At 35.6% G+C, this 22,341-nt stretch overlaps 1 protein-coding gene across 1 annotated transcript in view; it reads left to right on the top strand.

Annotated features, from left to right (window-relative positions):
* Positions 1-22,341, top strand: part of LOC105423206 (semaphorin-1A) — a 217,341-nt gene that overhangs the window by 24,131 nt on the left and 170,869 nt on the right. The window contains exon 2 of the mRNA XM_089072445.1: positions 12,839-13,019. Coding sequence (XP_088928571.1) covers positions 12,923-13,019 — 97 coding nt within the window. The 5' untranslated portion in view covers positions 12,839-12,922. The remainder of the gene's footprint in view (positions 1-12,838; positions 13,020-22,341) is intronic.

Here is a 22,341-nt window from a genome sequence, read left to right on the forward strand (position 1 = left end):
ATATATATATATATATATACACACTTATTTCAATTTTAAAGATTGAAAAAACTATGTAGTTATTTAAAATTATGGTTTATAGATTATTATAGGAAATAATAATCTTTTTCCCGAAAAAGTTTTATTAGTTTTGTAATTGAGGCGCTTTATGTTGACAATATAAATTTTTTTCAGCTGAAATATGTAAATATGTCTTTTAAATTTGGTGTTTAACAATTGTAAAATTCTATTCGATTCGATTTAGAATGTGTCTCTTGTGAGAGGACTCGATTATGGATATCTTTGATGCGTACGTCTCAACGCATCACTCTGTAATGTTACATTTCGTGGAATTTAACGTTACGTTAGAGTGATGGTTATGTAATGCTAAAAGCGCATTAGAATTCTACGAAATATATTGGTACTTTGTATATCAGAATTTCCAAATTCATGTAGCACGTCGTATTGATGTGACGTGAATGGATTATAGATGAATCCCGAGATATCGATAGTCATAAATCTTTTTAACACTTAAACATAATATTTTCGTATCATCGTGTATTATATTGATGCAAGCGTAAAATCCAACATTAAATTATTTTGTCAAATATTATAAATATTTTTTAGAAGCAGAAAATACTACTCTATTTTTTATTTATTTTGACATTTACAGTACAGTACAGTATTATGGTATTCATTTTTTATTTATCTTGTGTATTATGCAATGTCGAAAATCGTCGTATTCAAGGATTTATAAAGTTTACGACCTCGTTTTAGTGACAGTACACACTGCCAATTTCTATGCTAATGTTAATTGCGGCCTGGACAAAAAAGTATGATCCTCACGTACGAGTAGTAATAGCAACGGCAAAATGGAATCTGATATCTGCGAATGTATATTACATCGTACGGGTCGCAAGACTACTTGCGAAAAATCTTTTTCACTATTTGTTTGCTTTTGAAAATCTTGCGAACCCAATGTATATATAGGATATTCCCAAACGAAAGAACCAGTTTGAAATTTGGATAGGAAATGCATTTTTAATAAATAAAAGTTCGCGGGGCTATTATTATCTGAAAATATCTGCCGCATTTTAAATTCAAGAAATTATTTTCCGTCCCGGAAGAATCGAAGAATTTTCGAAGGAATTCTATCGGAGTTTAAAGATTCAAGCTTAAAAGTCTATGCCTTTTCGTATCGGGACATCTTGTATGCGCGCGTTGTTTGTTAGCTGAGGGAATTTGCTGACGGTGTACCATCGCGGTCACCATCAGAACGCACGCGCGCACTGATGCAATCTGTAAATGGTATCGCTACGAGCGGGTTTCCCTCTCCCTTCCTCTCTTTCTCCTTCTTCCGTTTTTTTCTTTATTCACGACGATAATTTCTTTTTCTCTTCGCGCGGTTTGTGTGCTATTTTACAGTTAATCGAGCGGACTTTATTAATCGTAAATGCCGATTATACGCGTGAATCGGCATCGCGTGGCTAGCTCCGAAATACGGTGAAATCGCGCGAGCGAACGACGCTCCTGTTCGTATACAGTCGGGATTCTTCCCCGAGGAAATTACCGGCGGTCCGCAAATGGACCTCCGCCATATAGAGCTCGTTCCCTCCGACGCTCTTCTCTCTCTCTCTCTCTCTCTCTCTCTCTCTCTCTCTCTCTCTCTCTCTCGTGCGGTTCTCCGTGAACGCACGGTATTCTTGCGCGGTGCTTCCGTGCCGATGAATCGAGCTAATCCCGCGGGGCGAAAAATCAAGAGCGTTACGTCTCTCTCGCGAAGTGCTCACTTTCGCGAATTACTCGCGATATGAGGAACGTTTGTACGTCATTGATACCGAAAGTTTTCACGTTTACACGAGATGACTCGGGATGATTCTTGCTCGTGTGATTAACTTTCCATATCGCGAATTGCAAAAGTGAGAGAATTTTTATGCCGTCGCTCTCATTCATTGTCGTGCGCGCACTAAATTATCATTCGTCCATTATACCCGACAATTTCCCTGGTGTGCAGTTCGCCCTGCACAAAATTTCGGTACCGCGTGGTTTTTTCCGCTCTCCAGCTGTGTCCTCATTTTTATTGCGCAATATCATCTGGCGGTTTTAATTGATATTGCGCGCCTTATCTCTCTCTCTCTCTCTCTCTCTTTTGCCGCGCGTACTAGCATAAATAACACTCGGAATAATTTTATATGTTCAGCTTGTTATTTATGAGTAATGTAAATATGATACGACACACGAGTAAAGACGAATTTCTTAGTTTGGGTTTATCGTATTGTACGGTCGTGCTTCTTATATATTCTTCTGTACCTTATTTACAAATTACTTTAAAGCTTGTAAAAAGATTCGTTAATTATAATACGTGAAATGAATCGCGTGATAATACGCTGGCACTTTATTGCCGTTGCTGACGGCATTGCAACGCGTCGGTTTATCGAGCCAGAAACTTTGCGGAGATTATTACATACGTGAATCTCTATAAAGTCCATGCACCATGTGTAAGCCTGAGCGCTTTTCTGCGCAGAGGAGGATTGGGCATCGTATGACGTAAGACGAGAGAGAGAGAGCCATTTCGCAGACATAGACCGGTATTCCGTCGTATTTTGCTCCGCGTACTCCATTCTAACTAACCGTAGCTTTGCAATCCGAGCAGCAGCCCTTAAGGCTCGCGTTGCATAGTTTGTTGTAATCTGCAGCCATGCCTGGCGCCTTCATTGCTTCGCAAGCCCTAACGACGAGCGAAAACGATGCGGGCTATAAAACGAACGCCCACGGACGCACACGGAGATTATTTGAGAGGCGGTAACGACTCCGATTCTCCGTGGCAAGATCCTCGGAAACGTCGCTTGCAGGTGCCGACGGAATATCTGCCTGCAGCCGCGCGTACTACGTACGTATATATATTTGGAAGCTGGGCGAGAGAAATTATCGCCAAGAGTGGTGCGCGATATTTACTGTTACAAAGGGGGATATCTGGGGATACCGCTCGGTTTATCTTTTCGTATGAAAAGCGTAGCACACTCTACTCCCGTTCCGATAAGTAAACCTGATCTCTAATACCGCGTGTTATTATAATTCGTCACAGTCTCCGAACTTTGATAAGATATATCAAAGTTCGATATCGTATGATTACGCCCTGAGATTGGATTAGTCAGATATAGGCGATGCAAGAAAGCGATGCATTTAAAACATAACGAAGTAATATCGTTATAAAAGCATTGAATTAAAAGAGAATTTTGAAACAAAAAAAAAACTGTGACTAAAAGAAATATTCAGTAATTGTTATTTTTCTAAAGGCATCCTTTTTGAGAAATGATAATGACAGCCATTTGCTTTGCGTGCGCATCGGTGTGAAAATCGATTGCTTTGTAATTGCTTTCAGTAATTGTATTGCCGAGTCATCTATATTCATTTTTTCTTAATAATTCGATAACGAATGTTTCTAGGATAAAGTCTAATAGTCGATAGCAGACGTGTATATGAGATTACGTATTGTATGTGAAGTTATTAATTGCTATAGCGTTCAACGTATGTACGCGTAAGAGCCGCTCTTTCCAAGGCCCTTTCTCTACGCCCCCCCCCCTCTCCCCGCGTATACTTTCTGGCGAACCACGATTTTCCTGCTGACATAACTCGCTCGCATGGCCGCGATCACACGTATGTGTAAGGAGGGAATAGGAGTAATTCGCGTAGTGGCGAGAGCGAAATCTGAATATTCCCCGTGATTTGGACCATTTCACCTGGCCTTTTCCACGAGAGGTCACCCGGGGCACCAAGACCGCGTTCCCCGCAGTTCTCGCACGCTTCTGAATATTCATTCACTTGAGTGGAGTTGGCTCGGGCACGGTGAGTTGCTTTAAATCGCCCGCCACGCTCACGAACCACTCTTCCTTCAACTCGCATTCCTGACTTCGCCACTGGACCGAGTTGCCGTTGCACTTGGTCCCGCTAACGCGGCGTTACGATGCTCCGGTGGCTCTATAATCTTACGATTTCGAGACACACCTCGATGCGACACCCAGAATTCGTTGTACGACTCTTGCGAAAACGTGCCGATCGACATAGTCTTATGTGTACACACACACACACACACACACACACACACACACACACACACACACACACACACACACACACACACACACACACACACACACACACACACACACACACACAGTATATGTGTATATACACACACACACACACACACACACACACACACACACATGTATGTATATATATATATATTAAAATATAAAAATTATTCGAATATATTTAATAAAAATTATTAAATATAAAATATAATAATTATATTATTATTATTATTATATATCATAATCTACGAACGCATTCGTTTGCTCGAGTATTAAATCATCGATTTTCAAGTATTCTTGTCAGTGAGAACTTTATATCAAATATGGCGTTTCTGCAGGAAGTCGAACGAACGATAAACTTTATGTTACTCAGGATTGCCATGAACCTGGATTTCAAAGTCCAGAGGATACTTGAAACGGAGAAATCAAACGTCTCTGGAGCGTAAACAATATTGCGGTGAAACGAAGAACTTAACAATTCATGCGAAACCGAACGCGTCGAGTTTAGAATCTATCATAAAATTCTTTACAAAGGCTTTCTACTAGGCGTTTTCTACTTTACATACTTACATATTCTGTTAAATCGAAAATGAAAATTTCATCTGTATACAAATTGCATTGAATTTTTGCGATAGGGGTATATTTTGTGATTAAAAAATTAAATTAAATTAAGATAAAAAGTTATTAGCGAGAACTTTAGTGAGGTACACGCGCCCTAGATTTGCCGTTTTCCTAGAATAATCACGACTCATTTATTTCTCGAAATATTCTATTTGCACGTGGTGGTTTGTTACTGCAAGAACTTCGAGATGGGGATGCCCTGAGTTTCTCCGACGCGCCGTACTTTGAACGAGATCGACGTTACTTATTAATCATTGCCTACCTGCTGGCTCAAAGACCACTGGTAGTCTCATTCATCCGCTCTGTCGCGGATATCTTTTGCTCCTTTTTGGCGTCTTTCAACTGCTAGACTTATCTCCTCCCACGCTACTCTTTTCTCTCCCTGTCGTTTTCCCGCTGTTTTTCGTTTTGCAATTTGTACGTTCGAACGGGATTTAGATTAGGAATGATCAAGTAAAGTTGAATCAAGCAGTTATAATGTTATATCTGTCAAAAATATCTGTCAAAAAATAGGTCACTAAAGTATTAAAAATGAAACCAATATTTTTAGTGGAATGAAAAAGTATTTTTTTTTAAGATAAACACTTTGAATATATATTTTATTATAAATTTTATTATAAATATATTTTATTTTTTATGTAAAAAGTCGTTTTTATGCTACGAAGCATTTAAAGTATCTAGATATCATTATTGTTATTTGTAATTTAGACGTATACAAAAATATACATAATTGTAAAATTTACATTTCATATTTTCTTTATTATTTTCGTTATGTATTTATTATCACTTACAAAAATTAACGCTTTAATTTCAAGTAGAAAAGTAACGTCCCGTTTCAATAAATATAGATAAAAGATAAAAGTATCTAGTATCTGTAGGACTTAATTTCTTCGACTCGTTATCATTGCATGATTGAACGCTATGATAGAAACGGAGAACTTGCAAGTGGGATGAGAATGTAATTTGAAAGGATAAGTGATAAGTTAACTGTGGCTTCCTTACCATTACCGTAGTCACGGAGCAAACGGGCTGGATCGATACCGAATTCGAACTTGTGCACATCCAAGCGTACAAAATGCACAATGGCCAAGGATATCGGTTGGTATCGTCGACTTTGACGGTTGTACCTTAGAGGCTACAGTCAGCATCTACAGAATAGAGAGAGAGAGAGAGTAGAATACGAAATAAGATTCACAGATTCACAAAGGTTGTCTTAAAGAAATAAGCATTGATAACGGGGATATATCCCCGTTTAAGTGGAAAGTGAAGTTTAGGATAATTATAGCGTACTTTTCTAAGTATTACTGTAAATAGATTACAGAGCTACCTTTCAATTAATTTCCAATCGGCTTTACTTCCGCTAAAATTTTACTTGAAGTTTAATCAGGATAAATTCATAAAGCATGAATACACTTTACTCATTAAACAGAGTTACGTATTCTTTGATAAATTTGAGGTTATCCTCTTTTCAACAAAAACTTGAGCGGTGATTTATCCCGCACAGTTTTAAAGTTCGACGTTTCGACGTTACTTAATAACTGAATAAATATTTTTAATAATTTCAACAAACAATGTGCTTACATTAGTAACAATTTTTACGTTTTGTGGAATACTATATATAAATTGAAATGAAAAAGTTTAATGGAAAAAAGATATACCATAAATTATATAACTAGTTTCTCACTGTTACGCGAGATTTAGCCAATAAAGCCATCGTTGGAGCACCTTTGCAAAAAAACTTATTTTTCTTGCGATAGAAATGGTTGAGCACTAGATGATATCGCGAATTTGTTTACCTTAAGTTATTTTGAATATATTATCATTTTAATGTCCATTTTATACTTTTCTTTATACCTTAGATTCCGCCAACTAAATTTTGTTGGTAAATATTCTTACTTTAATTTTTAAGGCATATGAGCTTTCTCTTGAAAAAAGGCGTAATAGGAAAAAGACTACAATTCATTGGCAAAAAACATATGTAACATAATTAGAGAATCAAACTTGGGTTGGGTATAGAAGTTACAGTTTAACAGTTTGCATTTAGTGAAATACCAAATATCAATATTTAGTAGGATCTGACTATATCTTGAAATTCTAGTCACGCGAGAATTAACTTTATGTAGACTATTATCTACATTCGACATCGTACGTTCGGGTCCATTCTCCTTCACTGGCAGCTTCAATGTTTCTCCGCTCTTTTAGCGTGGAATACGGGAATGAAAAGAAACTTTCCTACTTTTCCGAAGACTCGTCCAAATCAAAAGTAGCAATTTCTTTGAACGTGAAAATTCACCGGAAGCGAAAAATCGAGAGAACTGGGCAGCGACATAGATCGGGGTTATGAGATAAAAACAGATAAGAAAGATAAAGATACGGCAAAATGAGAAGAGAAAGAGAGAGAAAATATACCGAATAAAAACAGGATCTTTTTAGAAAGAACAAATTTTTTTCTTCTACTGAAAACAAAATAATTTCTTCTCTATTATAATTTAAATGAGTCTTGTTTCTATTTTTACAATTTTTTTTTACGTTTTAACCCTTAATATTGTAAATATTTAGCAAAATGTATATTTTACATGATATTTGCAAATTGATTAAAGAGTCTAATACAGTTATTTGTATGCGCTTTTAAAGTGTAATTCAAAATTTAGTTTCTCTCAATTGAGAAGGATTAAAATACTATTCACACTTGCTAATCCATTTTTTATACAACGTAGTTTCTCAAATGTAAGCCGCTAAGTAAAGCTTCTATAATGAACTAAATAAAATTCCAGCGTTAATACGGAGACATTAGAAAATAGAAACGGTTAATTAAAATTACGATTGCTTACGAGTACTTTCTGATGCAAATATTATTTCCGTAAATTAAAGTGAAATGAAGCTATTTCAATTTTCGATGAGGGAATGTCACCACAGCATCGAAACGTGGCCGCCCCGAGCGCTCTGTCTGCCGAAGGGAATAGGCAATGACGAGTGTACGTGCATGCCTTTGTTGCAACCATAAGCAAACAAATAAACAGACGGATAAACGTATTGGAATCCCTTAGGATTTCAGCTTGAATTTTCAGCTTGAATTTTCAGTTAGGATTTTAGTTGGAAATCGCGCGTGCGGCGTTCGCGCAAGACGAAGGAAGTGAGTCTGGCTTGGCGAGGCTGTTTTTACTTTGATCGCCGGCTCGTTGAACGGAGAGCAATCGCGCTAGAACTATCTACATGGTCCGAGCAATCACGCTCGTACCGCCATTTGTGCCATTGCCGTTGCTCTTGTTGGAGCCAGTGTACACGCACAAAGCGCATGGATAATTAGACCGTGCTCCCGCTACAGCAGCAGAGCAGCAACAGCAGCAGCAACAGCAGCAGCGGCAGCAGCGGCAGCAGCAGTTGCAGAACGCTCACGTTCTCCCTTTCCCGCAGCGTGTTGGTCAAAGTTTTACTCCACGAGGGGCTACGCCCCGCTGGAGCTCGGTTTGCTTCTCCTTGCCGTTTTCCTCTCCATTTCGTGCGCCCCTCGTTCGTTTTCAAGGTGTGTGCGCTTCCTGCCCGCTTTTTCGAGTGTTGCCGTAAATCTTCGACGGTTGCTTTTCCGTTTATTTTTTTGACTCGCTCAAATTTTATATCTCATTTATGACAGAGTAAAAGAAACTTTATTTTCATTTCCATTTCCGTTTGTCGGGTTAGATAACAGCGGAGACATATTAACAGAAAAAAAAAAAAAATGGAAAGGAAAGTTGTGTCATAAGGTTTGGAATGTGAAATTACGGATCGGTATATCGTTACGGTATGTTTGTAAAATTATTTACCAAATAATTGTTTGGCTGAATGGGTGGTTTATAATATCTGATGACCGTTTACAATAATTATCTATCTGCTAAAGTTCGATTTACGTTTATGTTCGAGTATTTGGTAAATTATATTGTGGTCAAGAATTTGGTATGAGATAATAGCGATAGTAATTAAAAGTGATTTAAAGTGATTTATATATTTTATGGAAGAAATATTAAGAATAAATATCGATCATAAAGTTGATAAAAAAATATGTAATAAATTTATAAATAAATTTATAATATGTGTTACATATTATAGTTTGTAGTATATTACGTAGAAGAGCTCATAACATGTATATATGTATTCAAAACTGGTCAGTAGAAACAATGCAAATACACGCACATATACACACACACACACACACACACACACACACACACACACACACACACACACACACACACACAAACAAACAATTAAAATCCATGCGAACGCTGGTCTGCGAGTAGGATTGCCATATTAAAATTTTCAAAACTAGGATTTAAGCCAAAACTTCCTGACATTTCGATTGTAACCCCGAACGTATACAAAAATACACTTAATTAATAAAATTAATAAAATTGATTAGAACAGTAAATGAATCGTTATTTCACATCTAATTGTTCATTAGCATTCAGAGATAAAGAGAAATTTGAACTGGAAACTAAATAAATATAGACTATTTTGATTTAAAATAAAAAGTTCCATTATAGATTTAGCTTAAGTTTTATTAGGTATTAAAATTAACAAATTTTAACTCTTTTATATGATACCTGTTCTATTTGGTAATGCAGAGTAATCCGAGAGAAATCAAAACAAAATATTTAGGAGATTTTTTGAAATCCCGGACGCTTAATTATCCCGGATGCTTTCAAAAAATCCTCTCGGACGTTCTCGGACGCCCTAAAAAAGAGGACAGTATCCGGGGAAAAGAGGACGGATGGCAATCCTATCTGCGAGGAATGAGCGATAGGGATTGCGTTTTCCGACACCTTCAGCGGGCGGAACCGCGACTTCATCCGCGTCGCCGTAATTCATAAGAAATCGTCGAGGAAATTAGAGAAATAACGTCCGAAGAGGAACTTGGATAGAATTTTTTTGCAACCAAGAGATTCGCAGTCGGTCTCTCTGCAAGAGAGTCTCGAGTCTCGAGCATATCGAAGCAGAACGAGAGTTATACGACATACGTGCGTGTGTTACTTAGGAATACATTTCCAAGGCGTGGTCTGCGCCGATCAGTGACCCAGGACGAACACGTAGTCCCTAGGCTTCGTTGTCACCGATTCAGGGCGAATACGCGGACGCCTCTAAGCGTCGTCGGAAAAATGGCTCACGACCCCTCTAAGCGCCAATTCGTAAAGTGCAAGAACGTATTTAAAGCATATAATGAACTTTAATCGTCGTGAATGAAGCCGTAACGAATAATATTCGTCGAAAGCGGCACATTGTATGTCATTAAACATTATATGTCAATGTAACAGACATTCAGTGGAATAAATATTATATAAACGAAAAGACAGCGTGGATATTAGTATTATCCTTGCTGAAACACGAAACACATATATTATACATTATCTGTTAGTACTAATATTTGTAGTGAGTTTTTATTCTTATTAATTATTAATTAATATTATTCATCAAACATAAGAAATCTAGTATCTGGTATTATAAATATATATTTAATTTATAATGTACGTCAAACAGTTAGTTAATTCTTCAATTGCCGAGAGCGTTTTCGTTTTCTTATGAATAATGATGAGAAAACTTATTTGCATAAAATAATTAATAAATCTTCCATAACATTTAATTATTTTTTCCCATCTTATAATTAGATATTATAAAAGTAAAACTAAAATTTTTATAGCGCAAAGATCTTTTTATAAAATGCTATTTAATTAACAGCGAAAAAATTAATAAACTGTCATCTTATCCTTTTCACTTTTCGAAGCAAAGAATATGTTATATCTCTTTCCATCATCTTTCCATCTCTATCAAATGAGATATTTATATAACCCACAAATTTTACCAAATTCATATTCTCATAGTACCGCCTCTGCACCGCGATGGATATGATAATCTCTCGAGTTCCGAAATTAGAGTTATAATCATGCGGTCGTTCCTCTACATTTCCACGTATCTCCATGACTCGCGTACCTATGTGGGGGAAAGGTTGAAAATTAGATCTCTTTCCCCGCATCGAGAGAGCATCCGGGGCGATCGAGCGGCGAGCTTTCTCGCCGCTTTGTTTGTTAAACGCGCAATGGAGTCCCGTGTTCCATCTAATATAAGAGAAAGTCTTTCATTTTCGGTTTGCGCGGTGGCACGGAATCGTGGAATCGGAAAGCGGCCGTCGCCGCTGCGACGAGAGATGCTGCGAGGGAAGCATGACTGTCTCGATCCGCAACTCGTATCCCTCTCGTATCTCTCGAAAGTAGGGCGAGCCACGCCTAGCGTAAGCGCGTGCTCTTGCTCTCGCAAACATCACGGCAAACACGATCCGCGCGGATCCGCGCGGCGAAACATTCTTCTTCTCTCGTCTCCGCTCTCCGAACATGATTCACGATCTGATTTTATTAGATCGCGCGGGGCGCGCGCAGCTGCCGCTGCGAAACGATCATGAATTTATGATCGTCTACCAGATGTCGAGTACAACAATACGGCACGTTGCCGTCGCGTTGGAATGCGAATTGATCACACGGCTGAGATTAATTAATACTTTAACAACACGATACCATTACTGTCGGTTCTGATTGACGTTGCCACGTGTGTTTCGCATATCGCTTGCAAAACCCGCGCGAGCAAATTGGGGGTTTAACGGTGGCTGTAGATCCCTGTTTCCATTTACTTTGCTGAACTTGCAGAGTTGAAGAAAAATGAGCGTCGCGCCTATTACGGAATGATAATTTTGCTTTCAAACATCTACAAGGGGTCATGAATATACGAAATATTCAGAAGATTATTAATATAAACAAAAACAGGTGCTTAATAAAAGAAGAAATAATTGATAATTATTAAAAGCAAAAGGTAAGAGAAAAATTTCGACATACATCCATCCAATTTGACGAACGGAAGAACTTATACTATGAACCGAAGAACTTACGCGTATGATCCGAAATTAGATATGTTATATCTAACTTTTTTATCTCTATCGATTTTCCATCAATTTCAAATTTAGAAATTAATATGGTAATTTGATATCTAATATGGTAATCTGACATTTTCTCGGTTTAGTGGATAAACGGATAAACGGATAATACTAGTATTAATATTATTTCTGTTCATTTTATCTAACATATAATGTATGTTACTATCAATTTTTCCTCGAGAACAGATTTGTACATACTGGCTGGAAAGATGAAGAAAGGGTCATATATCTATATTGATAGAAATTTTCTTGCGGTATTCAACTAATTAATATATAGAAATTTGGCTGTATTTCTCTTCATGAACACCTTATGTATATACGTGAATATACATATCCGATACTACGTTTAATCTTGAACGTATTCGAGGTAGTAGACGGCAGTACACGGCCCCAGGACAAATAGAAACTCGACCTCTCTGCATAATGCATAACATCGTCGTCTTCTTCATAGTAGTCGTTGTAGTCAGTGGTCGCCTGCCGTTCCTTCGTTAGCCTTTTATCCTTCCTCATGCTTTCCCTTACTTATTCCAACTAGTAGTTTTCTTCTACAAAAAGATATGCATATATATATATATATATATATATATATATATATATATATATAAATTTTGCGCGAAAAGAGGACAAAAGATCTATTCTTTTTTGTTTCTCTTCCTTCGCTGTAAAGAATACATGCGTTTAATTTGAAATATCGATATCCGCGAAATATTGCATGAGTGAATCTACCTTTCTTCGTGGATATATATCCTTTGGTTTTGGATTGTTTGTACGACAATAATGGCAATTGATAGACAATTGTGTTATAAAAAAACTAAAGTTTGATTGTCAAAAGAGTGAAATTGTTTCAAATCTTTTATCATTGGGAAATTATCGGGAAAGGTTACAATTAACAACTATATATTCTATTTTTGAGGAGAAAATTATCTGACTCTTTATGTTATTTCAGCATATAATTTCCAAATATTGAATACTGCTCCATGATTTTAATAATTTAAAATTTGTAGAAAATAAGAATAATTATTTGAAAAATTCTTTCCCTCATAATCGTACTTTTTAATGAATTATATAATTGTTGAAATATCTCACGCGCAATAAATGGAATAACATTCTACATCAAACTACAACATGTATTTTATGTATGAACTTTGCAAACTATGTAAATACGGAATTAGAGGTCGTTATTATATGCTTTCAGGAATGACGATTGGTGGTGGCGATGATGAGGCTTGAAAGTTACCGTTGATTTGTCGGACATCCTGCAGGACCATTTGTTTCCAGGATGAACGCGTCGCTACGGATTTTGGCTCTGATCAGCTTAGCCGCGCAAAATGTGGCTTGGCCGCAGGATCCCATTCCTAGACTGCACCTCAAACATCGTGAGTAATATTTAAATAAGAATATTTGTCTATTACAGCGCTCCAATCAAGTACAAACAGTCACAATTTATATTCCCATTTAGATTCTCATCTATCGCTAAATGATTTGCTCCAAGCTCTATCTCATTTCTCTTTGCTTTTTTATTTTCTTGTATCGAAACGTTCTTGACAATATGTGGATTTATATAATAAATAGCTAGTATATAAAATTTATTTCTGTTTTAATTTTATATTTTCCGAAAAGATTTATCGTTTTTCTAAATATAGTTTCTCAAAGATTGAAATACGAATAAAATATTCGATCGCATACATATTTGAAACAATTGAAGTCTGTATATCTTATTATATAATAATATTGCTCTTGAATGATAATCAGGTGATATGTTACGGCAATTAATTATCGTTAGACCCAATATCTACCACAAGATAACCTCCGTTAAGTTAGCACCTTCGCCACAGCAAATTGAATTGGAAACTATCGCAGAATTAAGTGCTATTTAGCTAATTTACTACTCCATCTCCAATTTTAGTACCGAAGCCATTCGCGATGAAAGATTAAGATGCCTATTTAATCTCAGCATCCTCAGCTTAATGGAAATGACCGAATAAAAAATTACGTTATTATTTTAATAATTATTATTATTTTGACTTGCATAAGAATAAATTTGTAAAAAAGTATCAAGAAAATGACAAAAATATTTCAAACATACATATTTTAATGTCGACAGAGTACATTCTTTTGCCAACTTATATCATAAAATGAAATAAGTTCATTAGGCCCACTGGCAAAAGTAATTATCTATTAAATTTCAATATCCGCTCCTATACCTTTGCTGCAGAAATTCAATAATGATCCATTACTAAATTTGGCACTGTACGATACCACACTGCGACCTTTTGCGAAACAGAATTTAATAAAATGTAGCCACACTTTCGCCACGCTATTTTATAGATTTATCGAGTTACTAAATTGACGGTAGCCAGCCTTTCAGAATATACATAGGCGTTCAATTAAAATTAATCTAATTAATCAATCGGAACGTCGATATAGTCACACTTTATGCGCCAACCAACCGCGAATTTATCGCGCACCATTATCTAAAGCAGACGATCATTCTCTATTCCGCTAAAAAAAAAGGACCATAATGATTCCATCGTTATGTCGTAATTAAAAATGCACGTTTTTTTAATCATTGTGTGACTTGTTATTTAATTCTAAAAACGAAGAAAGATTTCGAAACGAAGAAATCTTTTCTTTTTTTATTTCAAATTTTCAAATATCTTTCGATAAAATTTTTATTCAAGAGTTAATACATTATTTATGTTAATATATTTAATAAATTACATTAATGGATATTAAGAAATTAATGACATTTCAACTTTTTATCGTATCGAATAATTGATTTTACTTTTACCTTTGTAACGCGCACAATTCTTATTTTCTGAAAAGAGAGAGAGCTTTGAAACGAATTGAAACGATATGAAAAGAAGCTTTTTGATCCAATTACATTCTATACTTCACAAAGTTATTTACAAGATATGAAAAATGTAGTCTCGATTCAAACTCGCGGTAACAACGTAAAAAGTCTTGAAATTTATTTAAAAAAAAAAAAAAAAAAAAAAAAAAAAAAATGGATGTCTCCTTGCAAGTCTTTCTCGAGCGCCCGAAAAAAAATTGGTTAAAGTGGACTCGGGGAAGGATAAACGTAGATAAGGATCCTATCCATTTGGTGATCGTTTATCACTCCGGCAATCTCCAACGCGCCGGCTAGTCCGGCGGCTTAATTCTCATTCTCGGTATACGGAGAAAAGTGGAAGAATCGTGAGAAACGGTGGCGACGGGAAATGGTTTGTCTCGTCCTCTGGATCGCGACGACCCGGGCTATTCTGTCCCTCGGAGAGGTCGCATTCCGCGCCGGATAGTCGGTAACTTTCATACGTGTCTCCTACGGTGCATTCACGCGCTGTCGACGGCCGTTCTATCCATTCAAAGGCACTTCCGCGCGATGTGAGCACCCTAAAGCAACCGCACCTGTGGATTTGGTTGTCTCGGCGCGAACGCCACCTAAAACGGGTTGAGCGGTTAGGCTAAACATAGACACACATGACGTGTTACACGAGCAAAAGGATGAGCAAGGGGAAATGCTTAAATGTGCAGGTTTCAGCGACGCTTCGGCGAGACGTGCAGATGCGATGTATAAAACATCATCTCTCAACGTACTTTTGTCTCGCCAAGATGCAAATTTAATTTTAAAGGAAACAGCTCTCCATTCGATCGTGTCTCGGTTGTTTCTACACCTGTAAACTAGGTTCATTTTTCGACAAAATCAGATCAAACCGACGTTGCGACGTGTTCTTTGCATCACAAAGCATCACACGATAAGATTTTTACAGAGTCTATTCTGTTATACTCTTTTATTACAAGATACTTATTAATGATCGCATGTATTATTACATTATGACGTACGATAAGCGTTGTTCCACCGGCTTACAACGGGATGTCAACGGTGTCAGAGACTTGGCTGTCACTTGAAAATTTACTCGAAATCTGTCGGAAAAACACAAGGTTGTCACAAAGGTTGTCGCCGTTCTCGCACGCGGCCATAGGTCGCACGCGTCGCTTTTTATCGTAAACAAAGATATACAATCGATAATTTCCGTCAAATCGGGGATGACGGCTTTTCGGAAGTTTACCCGAGCGGAAGGCAGAGAGGGAGAGGATCACACGCCGCTGCGACGACGAGACAGCGCGCGGCCAGCGCGCGGGGGTTAACGACCGTTGGAAATCCCCCGTGTTGGTGGTGGATCCGCCTCGGAGCTTTTGACGCGGATCAAATATTGGCGTGTGTCCTGTCGATCGGCTCGCCCACGGTACGCCACGCCGCGGCACGGCGCCGCTCGGCCCGCTTTGGTAAATCCTATTGAGTATTCAATTACGGCGGGGCAACGGGGGAACTGGGGGTTACATACATACATACATACATACATACATACATACATACATACATACATACATACATACATACATACATACATACATACATACATACATACATACATACATACATACGTATATACGTACATACATACATACGTACGTACGTACGTACGTACGTAATTGGCCGGCCAGACTCGTTCGAGATGAAATTGAGCGTTCTCCCGCGGTATACCTTACGCGTCATAAATGCCGGGGATATTCCAAGTAATATTTTTAGAGCTGCGCAAACTGCATCGTACGACCTCTTAAATTATTAAAATTATTTACGTAGACGAACATATTAATAACTAGGACGTGCTTAGAATTATAAATGCGTCAAAAGGGTTTTATATATATATATATATATACAAGAGTTATTTATATTATCAGGATATTATCCTAGCGGCATCTTTCTAAGAACATGTACAATAAATATTAAATTTTACAACGTCCGATGTGCGAATCCGCAATAATGCGGTGCGTGAATGCGTACTGTCTTCGAGCAAAATCTAGCTACCTTCGATCGGGATGTAAGTAATATCTCGAGGGTATGTAGGTTAACCATTTGCTACGAGAGACGGAAGCCATATACTCGACTGGCTCTCGCCAAGAGTAAGCTCGTTAGGACTCGGAAGAACTTTGTTAAGCTCCGAGACCGCGTCAACAATGGCAATGTCTGCATTCGAGTCCGATGTGTGTTCTGTGTACCGCACACTTTGTGCGCTAAGCTCGCTTGCACTAAGAAAGGCTATCCCTCCGTACCTCCGTACCTCGATCGTCGAAGCTTGAATTATTCTTCTGGCGTTCAAGGTGGATATAGTATATATATATATATATATATATATATATATATATATATATATATATATATATAGGATATTCGGGCTTCGACTTCGGGCTGGAAGTTCGCTAAGTAGCGTAAATGTACCGTAAACGATAGCCTGATATAACGCATCCTCGGGCATGCCATTGGCGAGTCGGTACCGACAGCTAATACAATTCCATTCCTGAAAATGTGATAGCACTGTAAAATTTATTTCTGTTGAATTGAGCTAAATCGCTTGGTCAAATTAGCAGCGGAAATGTAAATTTTTATTGTCTCGCATTGCCAGTTCTTCTTTTCCGTTTTCGTTACTGCATCAAATTTGTTTCGCAGACGTAATGAGTTCTGGAATTTTACTAAATTGAATTGCATTACATTTGGACGTTGTTTTTTTTTTTACAACATAACAAATATTAATAATTGTTAATTTACTTGCTAAATATATTTCTCTCTCTCTTTTATATTTATTTAATTTGTTATTATAAAATATGAGATGTATTTTGTAAATATTATTGTAATATTCTACATTATTCGGTTCTTTGTGTTTTTATTATTAAATGATATACATTTATTTATGTAAAATTTATTTATATTTATAATTATTAATTTTTATTTGCGATAAGCAAATTTTAAAATTAGCAAAATTTAAAAATCTTTTAAACTTAATTTATGATATATATATTATTATTGTCACTGGTATTATTATTTAAAAAAAATGTCAATGATTTGCTAAAACGCGTTGAAAATACATATCATCGGTGCTATCCTAACGTCATATCTGTCAACAATGTGTTCTGTCAACTGTCATGTCACTAATTCCGAATTGTATTTTTAAAGCATATACTTAGAAACGTAAGAGACTCAGTACCGTAATAAAAATAATCTTAAAAAAACGTTCTTTCAGACTATGTCTGCTTCTTTTTTTTATTTACTTTATAAGGAATTTTTTTTCGAATTTATTGTGCAATTCAACAAATTTCATATGCTTTGTCATCTTTGTGATATCTTGACTTATGTCTCTTTCATTTATATTTTGATTAACTAAATATTTTTTCTTTCTTTTTAAGATATTTTTGCGATGTAAGGGACAGAAATGTTATTATTACATTTTATATGTTCTGCACTGTGTGGAATACGACGTTTGATAAAATGACGCTTGTGAGTGAGTCCTGTCATTTTCTCGTGCATGATTCGGTTTATCCGCGATAAAGCGGGAAACTCCTCCACCAGTTATGAGATTTTTAAGTTTACTGCTCTTTACATATACTAAGCTATAAAATAGTAGTGTTTCTTAAGTTCTTCGAGATTTCTTTATGACATTTATTACAGTTGTGATAAGCAATGACACGAATGTGGCCAAGTAAAATGCATACATTTTATTAGTGTATTTGTATCGGCTTGTTGTAAAATCGTATGCCATAAGATATACAAAATTAAAAAAAATTATGTGTTTTAATTTTGACAACATTTTTATGTGAGACCGATAATCATATATAAGTTTGTAGCATCAGATTATATTATATGTAATTATAAAGTTGAGTAGATCTAGGAGCGATGTGAGGAACGGTATTTGTAACTAAGGACTAACTTAACTTCTACATTAGAGAGCTAGGTACCCCATTTAGTAGCGTAAGCTAAAGACACATGTGGACGATAGGAGATTTACATTCATGTAAATACTCTTACATGCGTCGGAAGTAAATGAGAACTCTCTACGAGATCAAACGCGAGCTATTCTATTCTCGCATTTTGATACGTATGCAAACCCAGCTGTATATGTATATGTTCGACAAATATATCTACGCAACGATACGTTCGCTGACCGTCTCAGAGAAAATATTTCTCTTTACCTCGAAAACTCTGTGTACAAATTTTGTGTCACGCTCGAACGGCGAACAATAACTGATTAAGATAAATATAAGAGAACTATTAGAGATGGAAATTATAGATTTCTCTCTCTTTTCTTCAATTGAATCAGATACGAAAAATGCATGCTCAATGCAATTTCAGTTGCTGGTATAATTATTATAATGATAATAAACGAAATGTAATGATTATTGTATACATTATACAATACATTTTAAAATGAATCAGCAATCTCCGTGAATTAATTATTTCACTAAATGGAAGTTCAATTTTTCCTGAGCGAAAATATCGAAGTGCTAATAGTTTTTGTTATAAATGGCCAAAAATGAAAGCTTTTAAATTGTAAATAAATAAATAGATTTCTTTTATTTTAAATGATATTATAGTGAATTAATAAACATTTTATAAAATCTATTATTTTGTTACCATTTTTAACTTTTAATGTTTACATTGAACAAAGAGACATAAGACATTTTTAATAAAAAAATATTAAATTTTATATCTTACAATTAAATTAAATGTTTAACAATTATAAAGTTAAACGTGGAGTTGAAAATCTTCCATTCAATGGTTTTTATGTCAATCAAATATATATATATATATATGTGTGTGTGTGTGTGTGTGTGTGTGTGTGTGTGTGTGTGTGTGTGTGTGTGTGTGTGTGTGTGTGTGTGTGTGTGTGTGTGTATTTGATTGACCTAAAAACCATTGAATGGAAGATTTTCAACTCCACATTTAACTTTATAATTGTTAAACATTTAATTTAATATATATATATATATATATATATAAATCTTATTGAAAAAATATTAAAAATAATCATTTAAAAACTTATTTCGCATTATATGTAAACTTTTACAATTTATAGAAATTTAATAACGAATATCTCGATATAAATATTTTATCATTTTTTATATGATTGTAATAGTACGAAAGAGACTAGAAAGTTTCCTCCTTTCTAAAAAAAGGCGACATCGATACTCGCATCTCTCGAAATTATTGTTGCCGCTTTTCCGCGATGCCGATTGGTTCTTTCGCTGCGCTAACTTCGTGAATAGCTGTCATTGTATTGATCTCACAGAGGATCGTTTTGACAATTGTGTACCAAGAAGTTAGAAATATTATAGTGTAACAATAGTATAATAGTATTATATTAATTTTTGCTCCTGAAAAAGATAAATAGCGCGCGCGTAGCGCGCGTTTGTAATGTCTAGTGTTTTAATAAATAGATGTTTGAATTTTTTTATAATTAGTTGAGAATTAAGCAAATACTGTAAAAGAAGGTACTTAATTTAGAAGGTACTTAATTTAAAGTTTAATTTAATTAATAAACGTCGCGCACAAGTTAAACTGTTTGGCATGGAATATGCTTTCAAACTCTAGACAGCTAAGAAAATCTGGCCTTTGACTTCATTTCAAATGGACCTAACTTTAACGTAACTTGATTTAGAGATTTAAATACCATGGGAATGTGGAAGATAAGAGAGATACGACAAATAATGGCAATTTGTTAAATATTTTTCAAGAAGTAGTTGGCATATTTATCAAAGAAATTTTTAAATTAAAACAAAGTGCGATAAGATAATATGAGACATTTTAAACTGAACGTTAAGATTAGCGTAACATGAGTTAGTCTTCGGAATAGTTAATGCGAGTTATCACACTTTTTTGTTAAAAGAGACAACATATTTCTATTCTTCGCTTTCACAAAATTTCAAGCGGAGAGAAATCTTTATTAAATATTCCACTATCTTTCTTTGATCATGGAAATAGCAGAATAAATTAGTTTATTAACTATTTGAAGATTTTTTATGAAATTTTCATACATCTATATCATTATGACCTTTATACCTTTATGAAATAATTCATACATCTATATCAAAAATAATATGCAAAATAATATGGAAATTTGATAACTTTTTATTATTTTTAATGTATAAAAATTAAAAGAAATATATATACATTTCAATATATATATATATATATATATATATATATATATATATATATATATATATAGTTCAGACGTATCTTATCATAAATTAATATTCCAATGTTTATGTTGTATTAAAAATTTATATATAAATTTATATATAAATATATAAATTTTACAACATAAACATTGGAATATTAATTTATGATAAAATATGTCTGAACTTGTTCTAGTTATTTCAAAAGTAGATAATTCAAAATTAAGAGAAATAAAAGTGTGTGTGTATGTGTGTATACGTGTGTGCGTATGTGCGTATGTGCGTATGTGCGTGTGCGCACATAAGAAAGCAGACACAAAATTTTAATAGTTAAGTTTTAACATTATATTCGATTATAAATGTATTTTACTTGTTTTTATGACGATTATCCAGTTATTTATCCAATTATTATAACTCCCAAATAATAAATTTGTGAGGCACTCAGTGCCGCGCGTGCCCAGTAACGTTCGGCCGAGAGGCGCGCCCAGTTAAAAATTAACCGAAAGAGATAATATGAGAAAATTATAAGATTTAGTGGACGTTAGTTGTGTATATTTATAAAAGTATATTTATAAAAGCATATTTATAAAAGCAGAAAAGTCGAGCTGTCGTATTATTAGTAAATAAAAGCACGCTTCTAATTAGAAGATTCAAGCACGCGGTGAGTAAACTGTGATGGTCAATAGCTATACGGTTTAAGGTATTTTCTCGTGGCGGATAACCGTCGCTACGCTGCCAGCATGAGGTTGTCGAGTGGATTCTCGTTCGTTCGGCCAATAGTCCTGCGGCTGACGAGCGATTTCAACGGAGCGAGAGGTGTGTAATAAAAGAAGGAAGAGAAGAATGCTTTCGAGGTGATTGATCGTCTCGCGAGGACGACGCCCCTTTCGTCCTCGCGACCAACGTTCATCCACCGATCAGTACCCCGCACCGCACCGCATTGTACCGCACCGTACCGCACCGCACCGCACCGTATCGTACCGTACCGAACCGCACCGCACCGCACCGCACCGCACTGCACTGCGCCGCATCGTACTGCAGGGCCAGGCCGCGTCGATTTGTGATCTGCACACGTTGTATGGAACGCCTGTGTAATGTTCGTTTGATTAGCGTATCGGAAAAGAAGTTGAAATCGATCGAACGATAAATATCGCATTTTCAATTTCGCGATAATTAAATTTTATATTTTCGTTTATCATAGAAAATATTCTGAGAAATATGTTTAAGATGAGAAGAACATAACTCTAATCTAAGTTCTAATCTTTTAGAGAAAATGTTTTGATAAATGTGATAAATTCTGAGTTAGAATATACGAATAGAATAGAAATTTAAAAAATAAAACAACTTACTTATAATAAATGCAATCCTTGTTCTCTAATTTTTTATCTCCGATGATACATCAAATTATGCATAATTTTTTGTATCATCGAATTTTTTCCGGAAATTATCAGTTGAACTAAATTTTTGTCTGACTATTTTAATACCTATATTACACAAGTATTTGACAAGTAGATATCTTTATAGATTATAGAGGTTTGCTGTTCGCTGATTTAGTCTTGTATTTTATCGCTGCGTTGCACTCGCGATTCTGTAACGCGATAAACCAGGTCGCCTGGCTACGGATCCTGTGAAGACCGTAATTAATAACAGCTGGATATATTTAGTACCACGTCTGACATTCGCAGT

The sequence above is a fragment of the Pogonomyrmex barbatus genome, unplaced genomic scaffold (genome assembly GCF_055798465.1).
Source record: "Pogonomyrmex barbatus isolate J1 unplaced genomic scaffold, ASM5579846v1 scaffold13, whole genome shotgun sequence".
NCBI classification, from domain to species: Eukaryota; Metazoa; Arthropoda; class Insecta; order Hymenoptera; family Formicidae; genus Pogonomyrmex; species Pogonomyrmex barbatus.